This window comes from Sceloporus undulatus, chromosome 1 (assembly GCF_019175285.1).
Source record: "Sceloporus undulatus isolate JIND9_A2432 ecotype Alabama chromosome 1, SceUnd_v1.1, whole genome shotgun sequence".
NCBI lineage: Eukaryota > Metazoa > Chordata > Lepidosauria > Squamata > Phrynosomatidae > Sceloporus > Sceloporus undulatus.
Genome location: NC_056522.1, coordinates 193327868 through 193353608, shown reverse-complemented (window position 1 = coordinate 193353608; position 25741 = coordinate 193327868). Strand labels below are relative to the sequence as shown.

At 38.7% G+C, this 25741-nt stretch overlaps 1 protein-coding gene across 1 annotated transcript in view; it reads right to left on the bottom strand.

Annotated features, from left to right (window-relative positions):
- DNAH7 (dynein axonemal heavy chain 7) overlaps nucleotides 1-25741 on the bottom strand; it is a 175346-nt gene that overhangs the window by 77766 nt on the left and 71839 nt on the right. Inside the window, exons 34-40 of the mRNA XM_042446266.1 lie at nucleotides 22498-22722; nucleotides 20780-20977; nucleotides 11908-12063; nucleotides 8956-9124; nucleotides 6641-6767; nucleotides 4842-5061; nucleotides 838-1710 (exon numbers count right to left, since the gene is read on the bottom strand). Of these exons, the coding sequence (XP_042302200.1) occupies nucleotides 838-1710; nucleotides 4842-5061; nucleotides 6641-6767; nucleotides 8956-9124; nucleotides 11908-12063; nucleotides 20780-20977; nucleotides 22498-22722 (1968 nt within the window). The remainder of the gene's footprint in view (nucleotides 1-837; nucleotides 1711-4841; nucleotides 5062-6640; nucleotides 6768-8955; nucleotides 9125-11907; nucleotides 12064-20779; nucleotides 20978-22497; nucleotides 22723-25741) is intronic.

Genomic DNA, 25741 nt, shown 5'->3' with positions numbered 1-25741 from the left:
GAGAGAGAGGCAGGCAAGCTCCAACTGCCTGCCTCAAAGAAGATAAAGCCCTCCCTTCCGGCCACCATCTTAGGGAGAGAGAGAGAGGCAGGCAAGCTCCAACTGCCTGCCTCAAAGAAGATAAAGCCCTCCTTTCCGGCCACCATCTTAGGGAGAGAGAGAGAGGCAGGCTAGCTCCAACTGCCTGCCTTGAAGAAGAAAATGCCCTCCCTTCCGGCCACCATCTTAGGGAGAGAGAGAGAGGCAGGCAAGCTCCAACTGCCTGCCTCAAAGACGAAAATGCCCTCCCTTCAGCCACCATCTTGAGGGGGAGAGAGGCCTGTTATGTTTTATTTTGACGTTGTTTTGTACTTCCTGTTGTACACCGCTTTGATCTAATTTGGAAAAGCGGTATATAAATAAACATCATCATCATTATTATTATTATTATTATTATTATTATTATTATTATTATTACATCCTACAGATCACTTCATGGCTTAATTAGTCAAAGTAATAATTTTCACAAAACCACTTCCCTACTCAGCTTGTGCAAGTGGGGGGAGAGGAAAACAAAGTTAGCCACAGCTTCTCAATATGACAGAATCAGGAAGTATGGTCAATATGGAGGCCAACTTTAAACCACAGCTCCATTTTCAGTTCAGAGTTAACAGGAAACTATGGTTAATTGTAACTTCCTGACTTGCTTCCCAACTTGCATTAAAGGAGAAACAAAAACAGCTGGTGGTGGATACAAAAAGATCCTGATACCTCAATCAGTATCTGATAATCTGAATACACCCATTATTTTCATGTGAAACTTACATTACAGAATGTGCATACGACAGAGAGGCCTACCTGAAACCAATCAATAGTACAGCAATTAACGAGAGCAGGGAACTTTCGAAGGCGGTTACGGAAAGCATCTCCAATAGGACTCATGGCCAACACAACGTGCAGTTGGTCTCGGCAGCGATCAATGAACATGTTGAAAAGAGCAATGGGGCTACCATCTGTCTGTTTGGTTCTATCCCTCTGGCGGTCTATTTGTCGCATCTTTTCACAAATTTCTTGCTTCTCGTCTACTGCAAAGAGGTTTGGGACTTCTCCAGCATTTAACAAGTTGTTGATGTCTTCTAAAAAGGACTCCCTTTTTATTTGAGTATCAGTGAATAAGAAAACTCCTTGCATCTCACCTTCAGTAGATCTCCTCAGGATAACTTTTAGATCTTCATGCCATTCATTGGTCCCATAACTCTTTGAAATTTCAACCTGAAAGGGTGTATAATCTGCCATATATGCTGCTAAACGTGTTAGGGACTGTCGCCCACTTCCTCCAACTCCCACTAGAAGGGCATGGCTACGAGGTTGCTTCAGAATACGTGAAATTCTACAAACGTGTTCTATGGCAAATCGGAATAAAACCAGCTGCATGGGTTTTTTGCTCATATTATTATATTCTTCCAGATGACTCTCTACAACAACCCTCAATTGATCCACATCCAAAACTTCCCTATAGTTCATATCCTCTCTTTTAGGATCATGAAAATCACAGAACATAAGACTTCGCAAATCATCTTCTTCCACCGTACCATCATAATTGAAGTCCAGTTTCTGGAAAAGTTCATCAAAGTCTTCCTCAAAGTGGTTTTTTACTACTTCTCGGATGCATCCAACAAGCCAGGATCGATCTGCTTGATCTACTAAACGATCATAATAAACCCTCAGAACCTGCAAAATAAATGGTAATATAAATTGAGTATCCCTTATCCAAAATGTTTAGGACCAAAAACATTTTGGGGTTGGGATTTTTTCAGATTTTAGAATATAAAAGTAGCATAGTCTGCACATACCTGTGTTGTATTTACTAGGCTGGAGAGAGTTGTGAGGATCTATGAAATGGCAGGAGGCATGGATTCACACTGAGCACTATGCTTGGATTCCCACCATTTCACAGATCCCCAGTCTCTCTCCAGAAGCTCATCCTTTTTCCATGAGCCACCCAATTCCACCTTCTAGGTGACGTCTGTGGTACTCCTGCTCTTCAGCCTCATGTCTCATTCATTTGCTACTTCTGCTGTACTTGAGACATGATGCTGGAGAGAGACTAAGGATCTGAGAGATGAATGAGCAGAAGCACCATAGCTGCTGCCTCAAAACCAAAAGTGGGTGGCTGACAACAAAAAGTGTCATTTTTTTTAAAAAAATAATTTTTTATTAAACATATAAAAACAAAACACATGATTCAAGTATCTTCAAAAGAAACATACAGCCATCCAACAACAAAGAAAATAATATAACTTAGCATTTCATTTGTAACAATTCCCCACTCATACCTCTCTTCCAACATTTCTCATTCATTCTGCTACTCAATACCTACTTACTTCCCCCTTCCCTTCCCTCCCCCTCTTTTCCCCATCAATTCCTCCATAACCTCCTCCCTACTTCACACCTTCCTTCTTTCCTTCTTTCTCCTTCTCCTTCCCTCCCTCTCTTTCCCATCCTGCTCTCCACATCCTCTTCTCCTTTCTTTCTCCTACTTCCTTCACTCCCCTTCTCCATCTTCACTTCTATTCTCTACCTTTACCCTTACGCTCACTTTCTACACTTTCTCATACCTTCCACTGACATACAAATATCTCTCAAAACCTATCCTTCTCCCTCTTGTCTATCCTCCCTCTCCTCTTAACATTCCTTTTACTCCTTCCTTCATGCCCTACCACCCCAGCTTCTCACTCGCACTTATCCTATCATATCCCTTCCTATCTGCTGGGATATACTATTTCTTCTCTCATAAATTACTATCCCTGTATTCATCTTATACCCTCCACCTCCCTTGAACAACATATAATGTTTTATCAAGAAGAATCATCCCCCATTACCTACTGTATGTAACCCTCTTTCTATATCTCCTTATATATCCCTATCTTATATTATCTTATCCCTATCTTATATTATGTTATCTTTATATATCCCTATCTTATATTATGTATGATCTCTTTATGTACTTTATGATTATTCCCATTACATTAATTTATTAATTTCTGTCATTTTCTACATCCTCAATTTAAATCCTCTCTTCTATTTTCAACACAAACTAATAGTATAGTAAGACAGATTTTTATTTATTTATCTATTTAATTTAACTAAAGTTAAGTATTGCTGTCTTTCCCCATTTATTTACCAGAAACCTTATTACCTTTTCCCATTCTGAATTAAATTGCTTCAAAGAAAAAAGTGTCAATTTTAGAGGATATCTGGATTAGGAGTGCTCAATAATTGTTGGACTTCTTGGTAACTTTCCAGTCACAAATATGGAAACAGAATGCAAATGATGTCAGATAAAATAAAGATTGACAAGCAGCAAAATCAGATGATAACTCGTCTCAATTTGCTGTGTTTCCCATGAGAAAAATCTATTTTAACAACACTACATTTATTGATTGGCCTGAGCAAGTTGTAGCTTAACACACAAGCACTGAATTCTCCACTTTCCTTATTTCAGAATGTATATCCCACCCTATAGCACAAGATCTTAGCACAGCACAGCTAGTACCCTATGCAGAATACTTAAAAGCATAAACTAGGATCATAACTAGGATCCATGGCAGTTGCATGGGGGTGGGTGGGGATCAAGTTCAGGAATCACAGAACTTGTAAATCTTCAATTTTTATTGTTTGTCATTGCCATTGATTTACCATAGGGGTAGGCAAAGTGAAGCCCTTACAAGCCCACAGATCTCCCCAAAATTATTTTTCAGCCTAATTTTTGCATAATTTTCCATCCAAAAACTAGCCAAAAGCTACCCAAACCACCTGCAAATGTGGCAGTTTAAAACCAAAAATTTAAAAGCTCCCAAACTGACCAAAATTGGGCAGGCAGGCACTGGAGACGTGGAAGGAGAATGGCTCTCACCCTCTCCTTCATTGCTCACCTGTGATTTAGCACAAGGCAGACGCCAAGAACTGTACACAAAGGTGGCATTCCCACTTGGTGTAATACAAGCTTTAGATTTGCCCATTTTCAAATCATTTGGTGCTTAAAATCAAACACAAAAAATGTTTATTAACTGAAGTTTATAGTCTTGTCCTATACTTCCCCGTTCTAAGAGACTGAGCCAAATATTTAAGACGATTTCATCACTATCAAATATTATTTGATGCTCTGCCCTCTCTGATGGGCAGTGATTCTGAAATGGTTCAAATTAGTGATTTGGCAAACATCCATAACTGGAGACTAGGGGTAGCCACACAGAATGTCTGTGCGCATGGCACTGTTATTTGTACCAGACACATCAATGGGATCGTTAAGAGCACACTTGGTTGACTTTATAAATCCTGATGGGATTGACAGAGCTTTATTAGATGCATCATTTATCCTACGTCAGTGAAAACATAGGCCTAATAAAAGAATCCTGCAAGAGATTTTATGTAGGAAGAAACATGAGACAACGATGTAATAAAGTTTCTAACACTAAAGTAATTGAAAGAACACTCATGTTCTACAACCAATTCCTAAGTAGTTTTGACTTCAATTAAGTAATTCAAGGGATCTGCACATTTGGGGCTATCTATTGTTGGCTAGGGCTGAGTGAGAACAAAAAGACTAGAGGGTAAAAAAAAAAAACCCAACAAGCTTTTAAATAAAAGCACAGCTTTCAAAGATTCTCTAAGAATTACAGTAACCAAGATTTCTACATTTAATACATCTTATTAAGTAGTCAACTGCATATCTGAAAATCCAGCTCTGATTTAGGAGTTCTGCCAAAGCTCACAACTGTTCAGTAAACCATCTTACAAAATTACTTCTCAAAAATGAAATAAAAACAGGGTCTTCAGTTATTTACTGCCAGGAATTTTACCTCATGAACCCAAAGCCGTTTTATTGTTCCTGGAGATTCGGTTGTTTCAGGCCTTGAAAGGCAAACACCTTGAATAACCCGAGAGAAATCACGCAGATTGAACAAGTAATGGGATTTAGTTGGAGTGGGGAGCAGATTCTCCATAGCTTCTTTATATATAGTCATGGTGCTGTTTATAACTTGTGATGTCAGTTCAACACACTCCGCTGAAAAGCTGTAACTGTTAATTTAAAGGAAAAGACAAGAAATACAGTTATTTGTACAATACCAAGCACACAATGGAATATAATAAAGCACTTGTTCACTACTTGTTACAGTGATTAAGTATTCCTTATTGTTACTTCTTACAACTTTAAATAGTGACTTGTATTAACTGTTGTGTAAATTTTGTTGCTTTTCTGTTACTTTTTTAAAAAATTAATTGATAAGAGAATAGCATAACACTTTTTAAAGTCTTGTCCAACATAAAAAAATACCTAACAATGTATTTTATGACTAACCTTTAAAAGTCGCTAGGGCATATTACTTGTACATCTGTCAAATAATTTCATTTTCACCCACACTAGTACTTTTGAAATAAAAATTTGTTGCAACTTTATTATCGCAACATAAAACCACACTGCTGGTATTTCATTACATCCAAGCTTTCAAATTTGTCAAAGATGCTGAGCTTGACAGGAGTTGTAACAGGTAGTCTGCACAACTTGAAAATAACACACTGCAAGTAACAACATATGTGCAGTGTGATGCTTTTTAAGTAACTATGCTACAGGGATGTTTACTTTTTAAAAAGAATGTGACAATTGATAAAACAGTATAATAAATAACATTTATTCATTTGTACTAAAATGTTTCTTTTGAAAGTCATTTTAGATGATTTTTGCCTCTTTTATTGTATACAGGTTGAGAATCCCTTATCCGAAAACCCGAAATCTGAAATGCTCCAAAATGCTAAACTTTTCAAGGATCAAGATGATGCCACAGCTTCAGTAGTTCTTTTTTTCTCTTTCTTCTTAATTTTTTTTATTAATTCAAAGATTAAAATATACATATGCCATTTATAAATTATACATATGAATAATAAATTTACAATGTTTTTTCCTACCTTCAGAGAATTGGTCACGTTCAGCGGTTCAATGTGCACAAACTTTGTTTCATGCACAAAATATTGTATAAAATTACATTCTGGCTATGTGTATAAGAAGTACATTAAATAGAAATGAATTTCATGTTTAGACTTGGGTCCCATCTCCAAGATATCTCATTATGTATATTTTGGGTTTTTCTTCTCTTTTATTTTGAGATGCATCAAGTTACACATTTTAAAAATCCAAACATTAAATGTACATTAAATTCACAGTTTTAATTGATGTTGTTTGTTAACTGTTATTGTTCCCTGCCAATCCATGGGGAGGAATGGGTAAGAAATACATATTAGTAACAGTAGTGGTAGAAGTAATATGCATAAAATTCTGAAATGGTTAGCAATCCTGTAAACCTGTGTTACTCAGAGTGGTGGTCCAGTGCCAATCTGTGAGCTACTAGCTGCTGATCTGTGGCAAGATTTTAAGGAAGTTGTAGTCAATGGGCAGAAACATCGGGACATACATTATGGAGGAAAAAGCCTGGCAGTTCCACAACTGCTATAAATTTTACCTTGGCATCTTGATCATACACTAAATAAGGAAGCATAGGTGTCAAAATGTTTAAGGAGCAAGTTCATAGAAAAGCATTCTGACTGCCATGTTTTCATGGTATCTTAATATTTTAACATACTACAATATACTGAAGTCACCTACCATATAGAAAGATGCCAATCTAATATTCTTGAGAAAATTGTGTACATTGAAGCATCATCGAACTCATTAATGGTAACTATATTGAAGTGTCGCATATATCGGGGGGTGACTGGGTTTCGACCTCCACCTATAAGTAGGAAGCAAAGTCACAATAATGAAATGATGCAAATAAACTCATTTTGTGGATATTGTACATTTTTAGTAACCAATTTGGATTGATTCTGACTACCCATACATCAGTCAACAAATACTGTACGTCAAGAACAGCTTTTGTAACCCAGAAAGCATTACAGTGGACCCTTGATATACGCTGAGGTTTGGTTCCAAGATCCCCCGTGTATAACAAAATCCGTGTATGCTCAAGTCCCATTAAATATAATGACATAGCAAAATGGTGTCCCTTATAAAAAAATGGAAAATCAAGGTAAATTTATACTTTTTTGGAACATTTTCAAACCATGTATGCTTGAATCCGTGTATAAAAAATCCGTGTATAAGAAGGGCCGACTGTAATTTGAAAAGGAAGGATGACCTGTACAATATGTGTTTTATTGGTACCAGTAAGAGCTATCTATCTGGAAGCACCTATGATCTCCCCTGAAATTTATTAGAAAGAAAATGTATTTCCTCTTAATAACTTGAGAATATTATATAGTTGAGTTGCATGATCTTTTCAGCCTTGATGGCCACATATAGTATCAGCTGGGAGCCAGGGGTCACATGTGAATGAATGCATACCCACAAGCACACACATGTGCATGCATAAATATACCATATATATTACAACTATAAATTGACACCATGTATAAGTTGAGGGCGGGTTTGGGGGCCAAAATTAGGAATTTTTATACAACCCGTGGATAAGTCAAGGGTATCCTTTCCTCCCCCTCCACAGCCTGGCAGTCCCCTGGGAGGACACCCAGAGAACAGTCAGGCTAAGGAAGAGGAGAAGGAAGTAAATGTTTACCCCCCAAGCTGTCCTTTCGGGAGACATCCAGGCCATGGAATACGCTTGAGGGGCAAGCCTATTACTGTATTGCCCCGTATATAAATGAATCCAGGTTTTTTGTCACTTTTTAGGCATATATTTCTTGACTTATAGCTGAGTATATACTGCACTTCTCTCCCTACCTTTTCTCATACTCACACACTCACTCACTCTCTCACACACACACTTATCCAACACTCCTCATGCATTTCAATGTATTGCTCCACCTATTTGCCTCCTGCACATCAGCTGATCAGGGCTGTGGGGGGAAATGAGGTGGGCCACACAAGGAGCAGGTTCAAGTCACAGGTTGTGGACCCTGACATATAATAACACATATGTAGAAATCATGGAAACCATCACATATGAAAACTGAGTGAATGGCATGGTACAGACTGCACAAATGTGCTGTGCTGGCACCGATTTTAGGATTAGAGACCACGCAGCAACCACATGGTCCCTAACCCTAACATGGCACGGCGCCATAACAATGGCGGCACCCCATGTACATGGGCGCCACCATTGTTATGTAAGTGTTGCACAGCGTCCACATGTCACAGCGCGGTGCTTACGTAACTAGTGCAACAGTGGCACATTCGTTACATCGGCCCTGCGGCACAAAAAGAACCCGGTCTGGTGGCTGTGACTTCCCTCCAGAGGAAATTAGGCCGCCAGCAGGCCACCCTTTTTGGGCGGTCTGTTTTGCTACCATACAAACTACATAAACCACTGTTTGTATGTAAAATAAACTGCGATTTTCCAACATAAGTAACATGGGTTTCATGCTTGTTGTTTTTCTGCACTATATGTCGACAACTATGATGGATCTGGAAGCCTATTCTCTCCTCTAGGACACTCCAAGAGCTCCACAGGCTGCCCACAGAAGTGGCCAGAAGTTTTGAAAAATTGTGTATTTTTTATATTAAACAACACAAGATGTGTCTATCATGAAGTGAAGCAGCCACTCCCAGAGGCTTCCAGGTTTCCATGAGATGTGATTCCCACTTATTTTGGTCAGAAACTGAGTAGTCTGGAGATTCTGGAAAGTCACAAAACTGCTTTTGGAAGATATATACTGCTCAAGATATATACTGCCCATCCTTCATTACCCACATACCAAGAACAATCTAATTTGTGGTGTGTTATTATGTCAGGGCCCTTTATAAAAGTTGCAGTAAAGAAAACTAACTTTCTGTTTGCTGGCAAATGCAACTGAAGGCCCCTTGCTTTCAAAATTGCACTCCTAAAGATCCAAATAAAACAAGAAAAGCATTTACTCCTGTGTGCACTTTTATATTCTCAAACCTTTTTTTAAAAAAATGCATACCTGGTGGCCCCATTGCACACATGATTTGAATATCCACAAGTTTTATCATAGAGCAGTCTTTCAGGTCATACCAGTTCCAATGATCTAACCACTGACGAAGTAGCTCCACAGGAGGCTGAGCACCATAGACCTCCCTGGCTGGCATATTGACATCATCCACAAAGACAACCTGAAAGGAAAGGTCTTTTGTTTTTTAAAATGCCTCTGAAGACATCCAAAGCATATTTTTCTAATTAAATCATCTTGACTCCTCTCCTTCTCCCTTTCATCTCTCTAACATAGGATGGGGATTATTTGGCCACCAGATGTTGCTGGACCATCACTGCCATCACTGTTGACTACTGGCCTTGCTGACCAGGGCTGACAGAAGTTAGAATCTAGCAACATCTGGCGAGGATGGGGGGGGGGGGAGTAGGCTGCCCATCCCTATTCGAGCACAGACATGAGGAAAGAGCATTCAGGGCAAATCAGACCTGCCAGCTCTACCTATTTGAACAGGAGACACTGACTTTCAAGCTTTATTCTTCTTCCTTGAAAAGTAATTGCTGGATTTTGCCTTTCCTCTGGTCATTTCAGTTTTTAGTGCTAAGCAACAATAGTGTCAAGTAAGCTGTCTATAAGCTGATCTGAGCTTGCAAGATAGAAGCTCTTTTTAAAGAGAAACAACAGTACAGCTTCCCTGCATGATGCCATCTTTGCAGTTTCTTTGCATGTTAATGAAAATAAAGGCTGAGCTCATACTGCTAGATGTCAGATTCAAGGTCTTGAGAACAGATGTTGCCAAGTATGCAGCCCAGTCCTATCTATCTGTGTTGCAGTGGGTCCAGGGCTTGCAGGCTGAAATGCCGGATGTATTATTTAGCAGGGACAGTGACATCATTTTCCAGACCCCTGGGATATCAATGTTCCCTCTGAGCTCAGCTGGAATCCTCAGAGCAGTGGCTGCAGAGGAGGGGAATGTCCCGCAAAAAGATGGTGCTGTGAGCTACTGGTTGCACAGCAAAGTATTTTGGAGTGGTGTGGTCTTGAATGGGAAATTGGCTTTATGGGAAATGTGCTCCTGATGGAGATGAAAACATCTGGTTTGCTGGTATGGATCAATACCGCTGATGTGGATCAATACACCTACTCACATTTTTGGCCAGGTGTGGTTGTGGTAAAGTCTGAATTACAGGCATTTATCGCAGGCACACCTGCCAAGGGTACCACACCACAGGGCCTGCGTTTCTTGAGTAGATGGTACTGACATCTGTAGCCTAAAACTGTAAATGTAAACTCTGAAATATGTAGACAAGCAAAGACTCAACAGAGGCTCTTTATTATCTCTTAGTTCATCTGCCAGTGAGTTAAGTAGGAGAATTAAGATTACAGATTGATTCTTTTCAATATCCTTTCCACTTGTATCAATTGCCTCTGTTCAATTTTGCTGTTTCCCCCCTTTACTGCAACCCTCCCAAGGCCTCCAACCTTCAGTATAAACTTTGGGGATGCACAGGAAAGAAAAGGGATCCAGAATGTTCTAGTGCATGAGCAGACTTCCACTTGCACAACTCTGTTACACTGATAACCTGTGATGAGAGAGCGGGCTCAGCATCAATATTTTGGGGTAAACTTCCCAACCCCATCCCCACTTGGACCACAAGCCACTGTTGCTCTGGTTCCAACTCATTGTCTTTCCTTTGACCGACACTACCTTCAGTAATAGGGGATTGTATGATTTATAGGTTCTTTTAGAAGGTTCCCTGAGAGCCAATGTGGTGTAGTAATTTGACTAGGAGCCTTATTCCATTATTAAACAAACTCAGCAAGCAAATGAAAAGACACGTGTGTTTTTTCTCCCTCTGCAAGATGTCATTCTCTTTCGTTCTCTTCGTGTTCTAAAACTGTGGGAGAGGGTCGTAAAAGTGTCGTAGAAATGTCCCATTTGTCAAGCTGACATAATCCATTTGGCAAAATTAATGCTTTTACAACAATGTCCCATGCTCTTACAACCTGAAGAGAATGAATGTCATGCAGATGGAGGAGGTAAAAAAAGTGTCTTTTTGTTTCCCTGCCGAGTTTGTTTAATAATGTGATAAGGCTCTAGGACTTCAAGAGGCCATGGTTTGAAACCTCACTCAGCCATGGAAACCTACTAGGTGACCTTGGGCAAGTCACACTCACTCAGCCTTAGAAGAGATCAATGGCAAAGCCCTTCTGAACAAATCTTGCCAAGAATCGATAGGCTTGCCTTAGTGTTGCCCTAAATTTTAAATGCCTAAACTTCGACAGCTTCCCTTTCACAGTCGTTTAATTAGAGTGGTCAGCTGCAAAAGAGGACTGGGCTTCTATATCTGAAAAAAAATCCTTAAAAGTGTACATAAAAATTATAGGTGTAAGAGCTCTTTCTGTCTTGCATCCATCCACCCTACTGAGCAACATTATATTTGTATGCACAGTCAAGAGAAAAGCATGGTCTACATGTGCATCAGAACAAGGTGGTAGAATCCTGATTTGATCAGAGTAAACTGTACCATTTTAGGATGCAGTTGGGGGAAATTCCATTTCTAATATATATATGTATATGAGGTTTTTATTTTAAAAAAAGGTTCTTAATCCATCTCTGTTCTGTTTTGCATATTGATTACTGGGTACTCTTTAATGTGCTGATGGGAGAAGCTGCAGTTTACATACATTTGACACTACACGACGTGTGCATTATGCTAGTGCATTTTGTACTCACGTCTCTATTCTGGGAGGAAAAATAAAACATAAGAACCTAGCAGTGCTTGGGAAATCTATTTTTAAAGGTACAGCTATCAGAGCCTCCCTGCCAGCACAGTGATGTGGCCGCAATGGCTTGGAAATTTGAGAAATTATGTGCAATAATAATAATAATAACTGCTCCAAGCTCTGGGACCTGTTGCAAGTGGCATGATAAGTCTGTGTTCTTATTTTACTTTTAAAAGTTACCATTTTCTTCCCAAAAGGGGGACCAAAGACTCCTTTTCTCCTTTTATCAAGCTTTGACATAATGATGTTCTGAGTCTGAGCTGCTGTGGTCTGTGCTGAGAAGTTAATGAGCAGTGGTTTGTAGATTTCCTTATTTAAGCGGTTTAAGAGAAAATCCTGTAAAGTTGGTTAAAAAAAGAAAAAAGAGTGGGTCATATGAGTGTATAAATCTGACGCTTATAGCTTCCAGCAAAAGGCACAAAGCCCTGCTTTTTATTACAAGTCATCTAAATGGGGTGGTTTTTCACATCAAGTTTGTGAGCCATTCTGCGTATAAAAATGATGAGACGATAACAAAACCACAGTCATTAACATTCAGAGCTCTTTTTAATGAGGTTCCTGCAGAAATAAACCAGTGATTCAAAATTTTAGGACCCATGCTTGTAAAGAATATTATGCAATACATTATCGACATTTCACAATATTATCCCAGACGCTTTAACTAGTTACAGTATATCATATTAATGTACAAAATGTTTGCCTCGTTAATTAATTCTCTTGTGTAGGCGCTAGCTCTGAGTTTGCTGGTTGACCTGAGTTCTGTAGAGGCATCAACACTGATGGGGTTTTTATGTTTCCTAAAATCCCAGGTGCATAAGAATTATTTTTGCACAAAACATGAACCTCCAAAGAATCAATGAACTAACAAACACTGTAATAGGTTTATTCATTATCATTTTTGAATATATAACATGCAAGGAAGAAACTCCATCTGTATTAAACAGCAGCTTAGATAGTTGCACAATCAAGCTGAAGACCCATTTATTTCAGTTTAGTGCCACTAAACACTTAATGGAAATGTTTTTTGGAATAAGTGGAATGGTGAACTATAATCTCAGTAAACCTTACTCTATTCTGAACACTTTAAAAAACACCCTAAACAGGTTTGTAAAACAATTTCACTTTGTGTAACATTTACGTCATTCTGTTAGTGCCTATTCTCCAGCTCTTACAGAACAGGAAGAAACTATTATGGAGATTATCTCATGGGGGAAATCCCGTGCAGAAATGGGGATTTAAATCAGAAAAAACCTGCAACAGCGGGTAGATTTTCACATGACATCATTGTTAAAGAGGTGTTAACCCGAACAGTAAGTAGAAGAAAGTAGACAAAAGCCTCTCCTTTTTACTTTCAGAAAATCCCGAAAGTAAAAAGGAGTGGCTTTTGTCTACTTTCCGTTTGGGTTAACACCAGTTTAACAACAATGTGTGAAAATCAACCGGTTTTGCGGGTTTTTTCAAGCTTTTAAATCCTGTTTTTGCACAGGATTTCCACCGTGTGATGAACTCCTATGTCAGAAATGTACTGAACTGAACAACCTATCATCATTATCATCATCTTCATCATCCCACATTTTCCCACTCTGGAACAACATTTTTTTAAAATATATATAGTTAAAAATTCACAAAATACAAAAGTTAAAAAGTCGATTAAAATATAAAAAAAAGAAGAAAATAAAATCAATTAAAAACAAAACAAAAAACTCAACAAAACAAAAAGTACAAATAGAAAATGCAGCACATCGTTTCAAGATGAGGTGGGCAACTGTGTTAGCCTAGGGGCTGCATTAACCACCCACCCCGAGATCTTGCAGGCTGCATCCCTCCATCAACCCCTACTGTAAGGAGGACCAAATAAAATTTGCCACCCCATACCTTCTAGGTATCAGGGCATTTTTGCCCTGTTTTTCATCTCCTTGGGTCTTTCCTGGGTCAAAAAATGGAGGGCAAAATGTGTCAAAAATGCTCCCATGCCTCCTAGAGAGCATTTTAGGGCATTTTTTTTTAAAAAAATAAACTGACCCACTGAGAGCCACAAAATCAGTCTGGGGGGGGCACATGAAGCCCATGGGCCACATTGTACCTGGACCTGGTTTAAAGGATATGGGCCTTGTACAATCAGTCCTCACAGGCCTGTTGAAACAGAAAGGTCTTCAAGTGTCTGCAGAAAGAGAGTAGGACAGGTGCTAATCTAACCTCTCTGGGAAGGGAGTTCCAGAGCTTGGGGGCAGACACTGAGAAGGCCCTCCTATGTTCCCACCAGATGTAACTGTGAGGGTGGTGGGACAGAGAGAAGGATATCTCCAGTAGATCTCAAAATATGGACAGGCTCGTAAGCCCTTCAAACAACCTGCACCCACATCATTACTGTGTCTATCTCCTTATCAATTGTGATATGGCTCTCTCAGTTACTACCAAACCAGAGATCACAAACCTAGTCAAAGTGAACCTAAATCTCAACTCATTTATTACTAGGTTGCAGCTACATACCATCAGCTGATAGGTGAACATTTCACACACAAACCACCAGGTGCTTCCAGAAGGATGGTCAATCTTGGCTGCACAACCAAGACATTATGATATTGTTCAAGCAATTTGGTTTTCAGCAAATGATGTATGCTCATATTATCAGCCTACAGCCATCCTGATTAACTGGAAGGCCACAACATGGGTCGGCCTGTGATTCTCCTCCCACCTTACGCCTCCTGAAGAGTTATTAACATCTTTCCTCGCATTTCTCTCACCATGAGCCTACATAAGCTTGACCAAGGCCTAGTGGAGCCAAGATCCAGAGGATCAGAGCGCTGGGTGTTTTTGATTAGCAGGGATGATGATCTCATGTGCCACCTCCATTCCACCTCAGGCCCTCTTGTTCCTGTGAACTTAGCAGAAGTCCTCATCACTAGCTGAGTGAGCAAAAGTGTGCCTGGGATTTTTTTCAGCAACAATATATTGTTGTGAATTTTTGTAATGGTAAGTACTTTGGGATGGCATGTCTGAAATGGGCTATTAACATCTGTTAGCTTTATGAAAGGCCAAGTCCCAGTAAAGATTAAAACTGCTAAGATTTTGTTTGTTGATATGGATTGATAAATCTATGTACAGGCAGATTTGGAGTCTCCTTGGAACAGCATCTATGAGGGCAGTCATGATGCAAGTCTGCCCTTCAAATTTTAGCCCAACACTACTGATGAAGACAGAGGATTTAGAGTAATCCAGTGATGTATTGCAACAGTCTGACCTGACCCGAAACTGCAGTGTTTATAATTCAAATGTTAGCCTCGTCAAAAAAGACAGACCTAATACACTTGTTAAAATTGAGGCGGCTATTTCTCCCCTTATAACCTCCATGTATGGCTCGTTGTATGGCTATCAAAAATACATGTCAAAAACTCTTTCAAACAACTTTGGGGGTGGGATTACAGTGGAATGAGCATCTATGACAAACAATAGATGTGATCAATATTTATCACACTAAAGTTTGAGAGTGTTACAAACACACAGAGTGTCTAGAGATGTGCAGAGGTTTCATATAACAAAAAGTAAATGGTATATCAAAAATGGATTTGCATCAAATACTGCAAGTATTTAACCAAATGACTCACTGATTTCTCTGCAGCTAATTCAGAAGAAAATATGCTTAACCATGAAGCCCAATTATAGGATTACTATATAATTATAGTATAATATTACTAGGAAAAGGTCTCCATTACTAAGCCAAAGAGCCAGCATTGTCCAAGGGGTCGTGTAGCCAGTCTGACTGCACCAAATGCAATTACCTTCCCATCGAAGTGGTACCTATTTATTTATTTGCATTTGCATGCTTTTGAACTGCTAGGTTGGCAGAACTTGGGAATAGTGAAAGGAGCTCACCTCATTACACAGTGCTTGGGCCTCAAACTGCCAACTTTCTGACCTTACGATCATCAGACTTGGCAATTTAGCCACTAAGCCACATCATCATCATTCCCCTTCTTAAAAATGAGGCATAAATCCTGGATGTGACTTCTATGCTATCGAGTAGTGACAGGACTTCTTTTAAGGATTTGTTCAATAGCCCCATCTACAGTGATAATTATTGCTTCTTTTGCCTTTTCCTCTTCTGTTTTTTATTCTGAACCAATCCCTTGGTATCCATGGAGTTTGGTTCCAGGGCTCACCATGGATATCAAAATCGGTTGATGCTGAAGTCCCATTAAATACAATGGCATAGTAAAATGGTGTCCCTTATATAAAATAGCAAAATCAAGGTTTGATTTTTGGAATTTATATTTTTGGGAATATTTTCAGCTAATGGATGTTTGAATCTGTGAATAAGAACTCCATGGATAAAGAGGACCTACTGGACAATGCACCCTTCCATAGTATGCCAGAGTTGTTACTATATCAACTTCTTCAAAATAGGAAAGGATATATGAAACTATCGCTAGTGCAAACGTTTGTAGTGTTTGTTCACTACAGAGAGTCAAATGTTGCAGTTAGGAACTGCAGATACAAACCAGGTCAGGAAATAAAGCAGAGGTGAGCAAAGTGTAGCCATTTGGTAGGTTTCACATTCTGTACACACATACACAAATTCTCAAGAGGCGGAAAATAGGCTCCTAGTCCCCCAAAAACTGCCCACTCTGGAACTAAAAGGGTAGTCATGCAGGAAATGAACTTTACAACCGCAGGCTCCCGCTGCCCCAAATCGTAGCCCTCTGTGTCCTCCTTTCTTCCACAGAATTACCTGAGCAGAACTTGGGGAAAAGTTACCTTTTTTGACTTTAACTCTCAGAATCTCCAGGCTGTACAGACAATGGTGGCTAGGGAAATTGTACTCTCAAAAAAGTAACTTTCCTCAGCTTCTGGATAGAAGGAATGTAGTTTGGCAGTAAACAGGTTTTTAATTTTTTTTTATAATTGGACACAACAAAGTTTCATTTAATAGTAATGTAAGGCATAGGCACATCTTTTGAATGCTGGGGATGAAGTGTGACGAGAAGCTATTTCTAGTTACTTATAGTTATGATTGAAGGGTATTTTTAGCAGTATTTATGTAGATTTTTTGCAAGTTTTATGCCATTGTCTTATCAATCCCAAAGTTTTTTTTTAAAAAAAGCCTCTGAAAAGGAATGAACAATAAGTTATGTACTGTAATATATATCAGAGAAAGTACTTCTTTAAACGCTGTAATTAAGTAAGAGGAACAAATTCCTTTTTGAAAAGCAATGTTCTTACTGCTGAAAGAACTCACAATGTAGTAGACTTCCCTTGCTTCACATAACTGGCTCTCACTTGTGAGGGATGGGGAAATTTGCAACTTGAAAACATTATGGCTGCATCTACTCTGCAGAATTAAAGCAGTTTGACACTGCTTTAACTGCCATTTATACAATTCTGCGATTTGTAGTTTTGTGAGATATTTAGCCTTCTCTGTCAGAGAGTTCTATTGTCACAACAAACTACAAATCCCAGGATTCCATAGGATGGAGCCATGACAGTTAAAGTGCATTAAACTGCATTAACTCTGGTGTGATAGTAGCCTATGACATACAGTGGGGATCCACAACTATTTCAAGAGGAGAGGGGCAGAAGTCAAGACACCGAGGCCCAATATCTATTTGGACTGTCTGGTTCAAACCTCAAGCTTGAAACAGTCAGAGCCTTGCAAGTTTCTTCTAATCAGCACAAATTAATATTTAATTTTTGCCAAATATAATTTTTCAGCTAAAAACATAAGCTTTTATTTGGTGCCTTCTCTGAACTTTTGGTCCCATGTTACTAATATTTTATAAGAGCAATACATCAAAGACACATTAAAGTGTTATTAAATAAAAGCTAATTATAGCCTTTATTGAAAAAATAATTTTCCGGTTTAGTTACTTCGTATTAACCAGAATAAATGTATAAATAACAGTATCTTCCAAAGGATTGTAGGAGGCCACTTTCTACTTTTCACCGAAGAGCAAATTTAATTATTCATAACATTAATGCAAGAATTAATTGCATGAATAAAAATTCATTTACAGTGAAGGAAGTCAGAAAGAAAAGGAATATACAGGATGCAACAATTACTTTGTTTTTTCTAAAAGTTTCTGACTGATTATAACAATCATTTTTCTCGATAAGGATTCCCTAAGTTTATATCACTTACATGGATAATGGCATGGAACTCAAAATGACTGAATTGAATGTCAAAACAGTAGTTTCAGTGTGGCAAGATTTATATTTCTAAAGATAGGCAAAAACATTCTGAATAGACCCTTTATCATAATTATAATTTAATCAGTATTAAATTAAGGAGTCAACACAAGACCATTATCTTAATTGTTGAAAAGAAAGCAAAATTTCTTTCCTGAGTAAACAAACTGTAACCTGAGCAACTAGTTTTCAATGTACTATGGTTGAAGTAAGCCAGATATGATAAACCATACATTCACCATGGGCTTATCAGGGTTTGCAGAAAGCTAACCTTGTTTGCAGGGAATGGGTTCAAAAACAACAAGCCAAAATCCAACAAATCACAACATGATTTACCATTATGTGTGAACTCTGCACAGTCAACCATATACTCTGCTCTTTTTTGTTTTTTCACTCTGTTGTTGTCCATTCTGCAGTGCATCACAGTAGGCACCCAATCACAGCAAAAGCTATGCACATACTACAGTAATGAGACAAGCAACACTATCTATTAATTTGGATTTCACCATGGCACATAAGCTCCGGTAAAGAAACAACTGGCCATCAACAGTAATTTTTTTCCTGAACTTCTTAGGAAGTCTTCAAAATGAAAAATTCTGACAGAAAATGTCACCATAAAACATAATCATAATATTCATCCAAAATGAGATAAGAATGAATGTTTGTTTTCTTTATAACAGAAAGTTTGGAACACAAGAAACACAGCAAAATTCACTGCTGTTACATGTCTGTCTCTCTGTTTTTGTTGTTATGTGTTAATACCCCACCTCTTAACCCAGAAGACAGTGTGTGCAAAGAAGCAAAATATTAAAACAAGCTCAAAACAAGAGACCAAATTGCCAGCTGACCTTCATTAAAACTGCAAAAAGCACAAACCATTAAAAACCAAATGGAGCAAAAATATCATTACTGCATGGCTAAAACTGAGCAAGGACAGGGCCACGCTCCCCTCACCAAGGAAGGAATTCCACAATCAGGATAGTATCACAGAGAGGCGCTGACACCAACCTTTATAGGTGAGAAACAAACAACAGGGCCTCCAAAGACCATACAATTCTGCCAAGTTCCTGTGCTGGTGATTTTTCAGATACCCTGGCCTCAAAGCTTTGGTTCCAAGATCCCCCGTGGATAACAAAATCCATGTATGCCCAAGTCCCATTAAATATAATGACATAGAAAAATGGTGTCACTTATAAAAAATGTAAAATCAAGGTTTGATATTTTAAATTTATACTTTTTTTGAACATTTACAAATGGTGTATGCTTGAATCCATGTATAAAAAAATCCGTGTATAAGAAGGGCCGACTGTAGTTCTCTTCAATCTTCCTGTAAAGTTGTCAGTTATTTTCTTATAAGACTACCTTAGGGCTTGTCTACAGGAGTGATTCACCCCAAACTCCCCCTGGGCTCACTGTATCCTGTTTACATGACACAGGGCCAAAAACCTAAATCAGATCTGGATTGTCTTCACAATATCTGTGCCCGATTCAGGGCTTCCTCCCACTAACCCACATTTAAATAATTCACATTTTACTGTGGGTTTTCGACTCTCTTTTTACAAACAATTGAGATTGCTTTTACTCAGGGTCCCTGAGCCTCCCAGCACAGACACTGCAGGCTCAAGTCACTCTGTGGTGAGAATGAGGCTCCCAACGTCGAAAACATGCCTGGGCACCATGTTCTGACCACAGCAGCATTGCCAAGCAGCAAATGTGGACTGCATGGGAATACATTTGCCCATTGTTTGCTGCAAGAGCTGAAAACTCACAGCAAAAGAGAGCAGATGGGGGGAATTTGGAGCCAGAATATGGATGTTCTGGCAAATGAAGACAGGGCCTTACTCGTTTCTACCCATCGCTTAAGGGCTTAATTTCGTACTTCGTGTATTTATTTTAAAACTTCTGCACACTTTCCCCCCTTCAGTTTTCACTGTATCAGTGCCAGCCCAATAATTTTGCCAAGACAAACATTTTCTACTTGAAGTGAAGCCGAATGGATACATGTCCCTCCCCCACTCCCCCACACACACATTATGGCCAACACTTGTTAGACCATTCATATACAATCATCTCCTCTTCACAGTGCTATTTGAAGCACCACAATTCACTCTCCTTTCTATATGCTTTCCCCTAGAACATATAATATCTCCTAATTAAACCTAGGATTATCCTCTTTTCACAATGTGCACTCCTTTTTCTTTGAAGTTTCTTATTACTGGAATTCAACAGCGAAACACTGAATGTATGAAACCTCTCATAATATTATCAGCCAGCAAGGGGAAAATTGTGAAATCACTCATTCTTACATGGGAGAATAAAACACTTGATTATTTGCATCCCCAGTGCAGAATCAAGCATGTTTCATCCAAAAACCAGAATCAAAAAACAAACAAAACAAAATATACAATTCTATTCTGTGGTGTATTTTCTAACCCCATTAAATTCCAATCTTCTTACCACCACCCCTGTAAGAAAAAACATCAATGCCTCCAAAATGGAACCAATCTACTGATAACCAATATACATCAGTTTGGCTTCAAACATGCTGGTTCAACAGACAACAGCATGGAATATATTTTTGTTCCATTAAATTGGCTGGCATTTTGTTCCATTAAATAGCTCACACGGGACAATTTTGTCCCAGCTGTTTTTGTTCATATAAAAAATTGTACTTGACAAGTCGCTGAACTTTCAGGACATTTTCCAGAAATGTGGAGGTGATAAAATTTAATCTCGTGTAGATGCTTCAACAAGACATGACCCCCAGAAATAAAATGTTCCATCCTAAAGCAGGAGGGTTAATTTCAAATAGAAGAATTTCTCCTTGCAGTTGTACAAAATCCATATATCAAGTTTCAAATACACTTACTATAATATAAACACTTTTGCCAGTTCCTGTTGGTCCAACAAATATTGAAGGCTTTTGATGTGTTGTCAGCAAATCCATTAACGAAAAATATCGAATGGTATCCAGAGTGGGCACAATTATTTCGTTAAATAACATGTCTTTTGGGATAGGTGGAGCTGACTGAAGTGCATCTATCCAAGGCTCCCACCTTCCTGCTCCCTGTTTCAAAAGATCACATCAAAACTATTAGAAATCACAAGAGCAAGAAAAAGGTCAAAATGGGAATATATTGTCACTTCTCTTGTAAGATCAGGCACATCCCCTGCTGCATCGAGAATAGCTCAGGTAACATATATGGTGTGCTGAAGTGCTCAGCCTCGAAAACAGGACCACATGTGCAGGGCTGGCCCCACCACAAAACAGAGTGAAGCAACTCCCTCAGATGGCAGATGCTGGAAGAAGAGCTATATTACTCCTTCTGTGTTCTCAAGATTAGCCTATCCTGTGTTTCCAAAGCTAGGCTCTTGTCTCCACGGCGCAAGAAGATCTTCTGTCACCAGTGCAGAAGTAAGATTCAACTGCCTGTCCATTCTCTTGGTGGAATGGGCATGGTACCTTGCCTCAGGCATCAAAATATCTAGAACCAGCCCTGGAAGAGCCAAAATATTTCTTTAGGGCTGATCAACCTGCTCAGATGTAGAGAAGCAAAGCCCATTCTTTTACTTGAGAAGTGATGGGATTTAAGCTTCCATCCCTTCCAAATGGGTGACCTGCCACAAGAGAATCAACATCTGAAAGTGCGGACTGCATTCAAAACAGCATTAACGATATATCTCTTCCAGCAGGCCAATCCAATCAATTTTAAATCATGACTTTTAATTTGTACATGAACTTTTGTGAAGGTATGTTCATAATTTTATAGTATTATATTTTAATTGTCGGTTTCTGTGTTTTTGTGTTTTGTATTTTAACATGCTGTACTCCACCTTGGGCCTCGAGAAGAGTTGGGAAAATTTATTATTTGTGAAGTTGAAGGCTTTCATGGCCGGCATCCATAGGTTTTTGTGGGGGTTTGGGGCTATGTGCCCAATAAACTCTTCTAGAACATGGCCACATAGCCCGAAAAACCCACAAAAAACCTAAAAATTTATTGCTGTTGTTGTTGTGAGTAGGTGCACATGTGTATATTTACATGTATATGTAAACATGGAAGTGTACCAAAATCACTAACAGTAAGTAAATAAGTAAGTTATTTACTGCATCCTTTCTGATTATTTCTAACAAGTTAATTGTGATAAAAGTATTTGCACTGTTTCCTCAGGCAAGGCTGTCCAGTTTTGAAACAATGAATTGGTACAGAAACCATTTTTAAATCCTACTGATTTCAACAGGAGAGCAAAGCTTATGCTTTATCAACTCTCTCATTAAAAGCAATGTGATTGTAAAGTGCTCAATTCTGGCAGAAATATGCCCTTCGCGAGCTTTTTTAAAAAAGAGAGATAAAGAGCTAATTTCATTCAGTAGCACCTATTGTTTCTCCCGTTCTTTGTCATCGTGCAATGGAGTGAAAAATGTGTTTCTAATAAATGGATGCCACTTCTTCCAAATATCATTAACTCATTTCTGCAGAATGAATTTCCTAATTAAGTAAAGAATATTAATTTTACATGCAGGTTACAGTGGAAAGGAGTATACCAAGTAATCTCCCAAAAATCCCTCTTCAGAATAAACACACTTACATCTTTGACAAACCGGTAATCGTAAATTGTTCCATCTTCTGGATATGGGACAGTCAGGATTTTTGCACGTAGGTACTCAAGACCGCTCAACAATTTATATTTTTCTCTTGTTTGATCACTCATTGGCCCCTGCAGCAGCTCTCGCACGATCTTGTCAAATTTCAGCCGGTCAGCCTCTATACAGCTGGCTCCGACAGACCAGGTAAGTGCAAAAACAAATGTGCTCTGGATGGTTGAAAAGGAATCACACATGAAAGGGCAGTTAGCTACGTAATCCTGCTTGGAGCTGAACGTTCTAGCAAACACATGGAACAGAGGGACCAAAGGAATCAAAACAAGGCAAAAGTAAAGAACTATGAGGCGAAGACATGCAGCCCAATCTCAGACATGCTTACTCGAATGTATGTCCTACTATGGTTAATGGATCTCTCTCACAGCATAGCAGTTTGAGGCAAATTGTAACCCTGCATAAGAAGATTTCTACTTACAAAAGAGATTTTACCTTCCCTTCTCATCAAAATTGGTTCTGGAGGATTCCCATTCCACTAATGGATGTTGTTTCAATGGACATGACCCTAGGTCACAACAATCTCTGCTTACTGCCATTCTCTCTTGTAAAGCCCTATGTATAGAATTCAGTCCACAAGATAGTTTGTCCAACATTTTACTCTTGATGTCAAAGGCTTATCTCATTTCTTTCCTAGGAATTATATTACCTGAAAAGCTAATTGCCTGTTTTATGCTGCTGAGTTATTTGTTGTCTTACTATCTCTTTATGATGCTTATCTTTTTATATTGTAAAGCACCCTGAAAGTACCCTGAAGTTGTTTATTTCAAGGGTTGTGCAGCAAACTGATAAATAAAATCAACAGGCAATGTTCTTTTGCAGATCACTCTTTCTTAAAGGGGAAAAAGTTTATAAAATTCATTTATTTCCTTTATTTTGTATTGAATTTATATCCTGCCTTTCTCCCAAGATGAGATTCAAGGCAACTATACAAATATATATATATGAAGAAGAAGAAGAGTATTTTTACACATTGCAATTGATGGCAGAATTATATATAAAAGGTGAATGTAAGACATACATATGGTCATGGGTCACTAAAGCATATTTATCAAGCATGTACCCAGACACATGGACATAAGAGTGTAAATATGCATGTTGGTACAAGACATCAATATTTTCCCACTCCCTTTGTTATAGGATACATTGGTGTAGTGTTAAGTTTTCTGCAACAATCATACTGCAGAAAGAAAGATTTCCCATAGAAATCAATGGCAATTATGTTAGTTGTGACTAACCAGTCCCACTGATTCCAGTGGGGCTAAAACAAAACTATATAAGTCTGGTGGAGGTGCTGTTACAGGGTTATTCTGAACAAGAGTGCCTTGAAGTAAAAACCAACTAGGTTCAACAGGGCTTACCCCTTAATACATGTGCATAAGATTACTGTCCTGCAATGCAGTTTCACATGTTTACATAGATATAAGTCCTACTAAGTTCAGTGGAAGCTATTTGCAATTAGGGGGAACACAAGATTTTAGGCTTAATATAGTTAACTCTGCCCACTACTTAATGTAGAGCCCATACAGACAGGCCAAAAAAAAAAAAAAGCTGCTTTGGGTCACTTTGGAGGTTTGCTCTTTAAATGATGCATGCGTCCTAAGAGGCCAGAAGCCACACCAAAGCGACGTTCCAGTCCTAAAGACTGGAGCACAGCTTTGGTGCAGTTTGGCTTCTTAAGATGTGTGAGTCATTTAAACAGCATACCTCTAGTCTAAAGTGACCCGAAGCAGCTTTATTTTGGCCTGTCTGTATTGGTCCATACTTAACTCTGCATCTAGGTGTTCATGACTAACACCCTTGCATTACACATGTTGCCAGAGAGCTGCAGTTGGTTCAAAATATGGCTGCCAGGTTGGTCACTGGTAGCTCCAGGGCCAGCCACATAACACCTGTACTAGCAGATCTGCACTGGCTGCCAATTTGCTTCTGGGCACAATACAAGGTGTTGGTTGTTACCTATAAAGCCCCAAATGGCTTGGGCCCAGAGTACTTGGAGGGCCGCCTCTCCCCATACAATCCGCCCCACACTCTCAGGTCTCGTGGGAAAAAAACTTTTGAGTGTTCCCAAGACAAGATATGCAGTGACTGCACAAAGGGCTTTTTCTGTGGTGGCCCCGCAGTCTTGGAACGCTCTCCTTGAGGAGCTCCGCTTAGCCCCCTCCCTGGAGTCATTTAAGAAAAACCTTAAGACTCATTTATTTCGTCAAGCCTTCCCTCACATGTCCTGATTGTTTTGCTCCTGTATACTATTTATTGTATTTTTAGATTGTTTTATTATCTTGATTGGTTAATGATGGATTTTAATGATGTATAGTAGTATATGGTTTTTTATGAAGGACTTTCGCTGTTAATTTTGATTTTTAAACTGTGATTTGTATTGTATTATATTTGTAACCTGTATCGTATTGTATCTTATTCTGTTTGTAAACCGCCGTGATCATAGGAACAGCGGTATATAAATAAAATTTCAATCAATCAATCAATCAATTTAATCCTACAACCACCATCAACCCCAGACATCACAAACAATGAAAAGGTACTAAACAATGTGGGGTCCAGACAATCCAAAAAGTCAAAGATTTATCACTCTTGAATGAAAACAATGCAGCTGGAACATGCTCATCTCTAAAAATCGTTCGAAGATGATGGCCCATAAAAAAAACCAGATTCTTTATTTTTAAAAAGTGATATTGCATAACAAGCTTGTTGCAGAATGATTTCACTTGTATTGTTCTTTAATATGAGAAAACGTGGACTGGGAAGGGCTGGATAGGCCAGCAACATGCACAAAAACTTTCTGCACTCAACATTCCTGTTGGGTATCAAGTGTTCATGTACCAAACCCAAACCCAAACCTTTGAGATTTGCATTTTAATGCTTGCTGTAATGTCTTTATTAAGGAAAACATACAAGATCATGTTGATTGGGAGAGTATCCATAGAACATGGTGCACATAGAAACATGCAAGAGTTTTTCATCTTTTCCACCTTTGCTAGAGATTGGATTGCAGCCACTACACTTACCTGACTGTACTAAGGAAATAAGTCTGATTCACTGAATATAATGCATTGCATTTGCACATTTATAATGTATTGGGTCTATTGCCAAATTTACCAATCCCCTAAATTCACCTTCTTAAAACAGTCAAATGAAATTTTTACATCAGCATCTGGC